This window comes from Euprymna scolopes, unplaced genomic scaffold (genome assembly GCF_053919585.1).
Source record: "Euprymna scolopes isolate OS-2025 unplaced genomic scaffold, ASM5391958v1 sca763, whole genome shotgun sequence".
NCBI classification, from domain to species: domain Eukaryota; kingdom Metazoa; phylum Mollusca; class Cephalopoda; order Sepiida; family Sepiolidae; genus Euprymna; species Euprymna scolopes.
In genome coordinates, this window is record NW_027633839.1 from 1 (window position 1) to 5,000 (window position 5,000).

Genomic DNA, 5,000 nt, shown 5'->3' on the forward strand with positions numbered 1-5,000 from the left:
GTCAGGTGGTAATCGCTACGAGATAGGAACTCCGAATCTCCTAAACTCTTCATTAATAATCTTCCGAATCATATTATAAGATCATTTGTTGATATCTAAGCAGATGACACAGCTATCTATCGCAACACTGCTAAGAACATTGGTGGGGTTGTCCTCTTCTGAACTGAAGCATACGGTTTACCTCAGTATGAATATTCTCTCCTTGAATAATCTCCTAGCACTAACTTTAGCTCTAAACCTGACATAGAAGACTAACATTTAAAAAATAAAGGTAGTTTGCTTGAATTATTGCTGGCAAATAAGTATGCGGGCATTTATAAAGTCTGATATCAATAAATATAAATAGAAATGGTGAAAGTATGTGCAAAAACATGAATATTTGAAGTATTTGTTTTACGAATCGTTACAGATCTTGTTTTTTTTTTGTTGCTTTTTTTTAATATTCTTTACATATCAAATCAGTAAATATGCAACTTACCGCCAAATATGAATTAATAATATTCTGGTTGGTGCAATATTTGTTAATAATTTGGGGAGAAAGTCTCATCTTATCAAAATGGAATACTAAATGGAATTGTCAAGTGGATGAAGTATTCAAGATGGCTGCCTTCCATGAAAAAAAAATGAGGCTTTCTGGATATTTTTCATTTGTATTTAATTTAGTAAGTTCCATATTTACTGATTTCATATGTGAACGATCTCTTGAAAAATAAATAGATTTTACGAAGGTTCGTAACACAGAGACTGTCTTAGATTGTTTATTTTTCTTCAATTTTTCTTTTGGCCACTCCGATTTTCTGTATTGCTACCAGCCTTCATAAACACTCCCATACTTATTTCCAGTAATACTTTAAGCAAACTACTATAACTTATATGTTTTTAACGAGTTATCGTGTGTTAACTATTCTGGACTCTTATTAAATATTGAATGAGCATTCGGTCCACTAGGCTGAACTAACCCTAGTCTTGAATGTTTTTTAGAAGTAAAAAAATAAATTGACCTCGATAAGCTGACGAACAAATAGCTGATTGTCGAATGAATTATGATTACACAGGAAAATTATTATTATTCATTCACTAGGAGTTCTCACCAAAGAATTTAATTGAGAAAAAACTTGGAGTTGTCTCTGGAGTCTTAGTGACAACAATTCACATCTAGATTTCTAGAACCTTCTACCTCTTTTGATATCATTTGCAAATAAATTTGCGTTATCGCAACCAACCGTTTACCATCGGTTTTTACTTAGTCTCGTCCATTGGTCCTCATTGGAATTTGAATGGCAATAAGCCTCCCCATGTCCAATTATTATTATTATTATTATTATTATTATTATTATTATTAGCATTAGTATTCGTATTAGTATTAGTAGTACTGCTAGTAGTAATAGTTGTAGTAATTACTACTACTACTACTACTACTACTACTACTACTACTAGTATTTTGCAAAACAAAACTTATTTATTCCTCAGTTTACAGAGTGACCATTTTTTTTACTTCTCCCATGAGGTTAACATCAGCTTAGCCCCGTATAAACAGATTTACTATCTCATATATTAAATTTTACTTCTGTTTTTTAATCTGCTTAGGTGACGTACGACTCAATCAGAACTACATGCTTCTGTCGTTGCATACACTCTTCCTGCGAGAACACAACCGAATCGCTGGTCTCCTAGCCGAAGCTGACCCCTCACTAGACGACGAAACCCTCTTCCAAATGGCCCGCCGCATCCTCATAGCTGAGTTGCAGCACGTCACCTACAACGAGTACCTGCCCGTCACTATCGGCCCATCCAACACTAAACAATTCCGCCTGGAACCCCTAACAGAAGGTTACACGCTCTACGAACCAAACAGGGACGCAAGTGTTTCAAACGGGCACGCTGGTGGGGCTTTCCGGTTCAGCCATTCTACGATCCGCCGAAGTTTCTCTAATGGGATGGGAAACAGGATCCTTTTAAGTCCGTCTTTCGGTCTGACTGACCCTTTTTACCGACCTGGGGATGCAACCAGCGGTTTCACTGTTGGAATGGTGAACGACTGTGCGCAGGAATCAGACAGGTTACTATTTTTATTAAAAAAATAACATTTAAAATGTTTGTTTAGTTCAGAGGTGTTGATATATACCAACGAGAAGCTCTATCTGTTCGTCTGTGAAAAGTGTGTCTCTAGAACAGATTTTTTTTCATTCTGGCCTGAAGACACTGTTTCATTGCAGCAGAAGAATATATACACATATGTAGTCAATAATGTTTCTTTAAATAAATACACTATGTATATATAATATTATTAAAGTATGCTAATCTAATATATAAAACTCACTATGTCTCTGTGTGTGTCTGTCTCCGTTTTTCAAATTGTATCTCCTCCTAGACGGATGATCATTGGACGACGTGCAATAGCTCAAAAGATTGCATTTTTGGTGCAGAATTTTATTAGACGTATATAATCGGCTAAAACAATGGCAAAGGAGTTAAAAAAAAGGGGTTCACACTTGAAAGAAATGACACCTTGACGAGCATAGCGTCATAGCGTCGTTGTGCGGATGTGTACATTTAGTAAAAGAGAAATCTATTTATTTAAATATTTCACAACGCCTTATGGCGCATTTGTCCCACTGGTGCAATGGCTATCATGACCGATTACTTGCACAAGTGTTGCGGTTTCGATCTCTATGATTTCTTTTCTTTTCTTTTTTTTAGCATTCCGATATTCTTGATTTTTAAATGTTATTTAATGAATACACAAGGACGCTTTTATAAAAAAAATACAGAAGAATGTTTTTGATTTACGTAACAAAAATGTCATATTCAAAATATATATGATATATAAACTTATTTGTTACATTCCAAAAATCACGTAAATAGATCAAGTAATTGCATTTGTATTGGATCTACTCATAAACTAATTAACCGATCATTAAGAATATTAATTATGTGTATATGTTTATATATTTCTATGTCTTGGATTCACCCGTAAACTAACTGACAGATCATTATGAATTTTAAATATGTTTATATGATTATATATTTGTATGTATTGGATCCACTCCTAAACTAATTAACTGATCATTATGAATTTTAATTATGTGTATATGCTTATATATTTCTATGTATTGGATTCACTCCTAAACTAATTAACTGATCATTATGAATTTTAATTATGTGTATATGTTTATATATTTCTATCTATTTGATTCACTCCTAAACTAATTAACCGATCATTATGAATGAATAGTATAGTATATACTTATATATTTTTATGTATTGGATTCACTCCTATACTAATTAACTGATCATTATAAATTTAATGTATTATATATGTTCGTATATTTGTATAGTCATATTCCAAAAAGCGCATACAATGATCAGGTTTTAATGTATTTATGTGTACAAGAAATTCTATCAAAGTAATAAGGTACTTGTATAGTATAGTACTCATGAAAAACAAAGAAAATCTTATTTGTGACATACATGAAAGTTATTAAAACCGAAAATCACGTGTAATATTCGAGTAGTATGACTTACATATGAGAAATAAGGTGCTTCTTCACTATAGCACACAGATAACAAAACAATCAAATTCTTACCCCTGACGTACAGAAAATGTAACACAACAGAAAATTACATGAACGTAGCGAGTTTTTTTCATTTTTACATTAGTAAAGAGGTACTTGTACAGTATCCTACATAAGAAATAATGTACTTGTACAGTATAGTACCCATATGAAAAACAAAGGAAATCTTACCCGTGGCGTACATAAAAGTAATCCAAATCGAAAATCATGTAATATATTCGAGAAGTATGACATTTATATAAGAAATAAGGTGCTTCTTTAATATAGCACTCTAATATAAAAACAAACAAAACAACCCTTACATACGAAAAAGTTCACATAACAGAAAATTATGTAAAATCATCGAGTAGTTTTATCTATATATTAAAATAAGGTACTTATACATTATCCTACCCAAGAAATAAGGTAATTGTGTAGCATAGTACTCGTATGAAAAACAAATCACATCCTACCTGTGACGTGCATAAAAGTCATTAAAACCGAAAATCAAGTTATATAATCGAATAGCATGACTTTTAAATGAGCAATAAGGTGCTTCTTCACTATAGCAATAGATGAAATAACAAACAAATTCTTACTCTGGACGCACAGAAAATTTAGCACAACAGAAAATTACTTAAAAGTATCGAGTTCTTTCATTTTTAAATTAGGAAAAATGGTACTTCTACAGTATCTTACCCAGGAAATAAGGTACTTATACAGTGAAGTACCCAAATGAAAAACAAAGAAATTCTCATCTGTGATGTACATAAGTTATCAAAATCATGTAATATATTCGAGTAGTATAAAATTTATATAAAGAAAATCCGGTGCTTCTTCACTATAACACTCTGATGTAAAAAAAAAACAAGCTCTTACCTGTGACATACCGAAAATTTAGCACAACATAAACTTATTTAAATAATTTTAAATATGTGTTGTACATAACCCGCCCTAAGGAAGGATTTTTTTTACACATACGTGCTGTAAATTTCCTGTCCAATGAAGGTACAGTTATTCCATACATATGTAGTGTAATACTCATCCTGGGATAGGTAAAATATTCCTTTGCTCAAGATGCAAATGATATATAGACATAAAAAATTCCTCTATCCGAAAATAACAGGCATGTTCAAAATTTTTCGCGTTGTCTTATACGATCCCCAGCAACGCCGGGTGGCCTTGCTAGTCATATATATATATATATATATATATATATATATATATATATATATATATATATATATATATATATATATATATATGTGTGTGTTATAATTAATTTAAAAGAAACGTCATTGCGTATGAAACACGGTAATCAAAACAAATGTCAGTATTAATAATTTGTAATTAAATATTTAGTTAATGTGCCGAACCATGGTCGTATGGTTGATGTCATGTTCTGTAAATTTTCAAAGTAAACAATTCTTTAATACTGTCATTTGA

The 5,000-nt window shown here is 31.7% G+C and overlaps 1 protein-coding gene across 1 annotated transcript in view; it reads left to right on the forward strand.

Moving 5' to 3' along the window:
• Positions 1 to 1,587: 1,587 nt before the first annotated feature.
• LOC145276209 (chorion peroxidase-like) overlaps positions 1,588 to 5,000 on the forward strand; it is a gene marked incomplete at its 5' end in the record, with an annotated part of 9,401 nt that continues 5,988 nt past the window's right edge. Inside the window, one exon of the mRNA XM_080127674.1 lies at positions 1,588 to 2,059. Within this exon, the coding sequence (XP_079983800.1) occupies positions 1,588 to 2,059 (472 nt within the window). The remainder of the gene's footprint in view (positions 2,060 to 5,000) is intronic.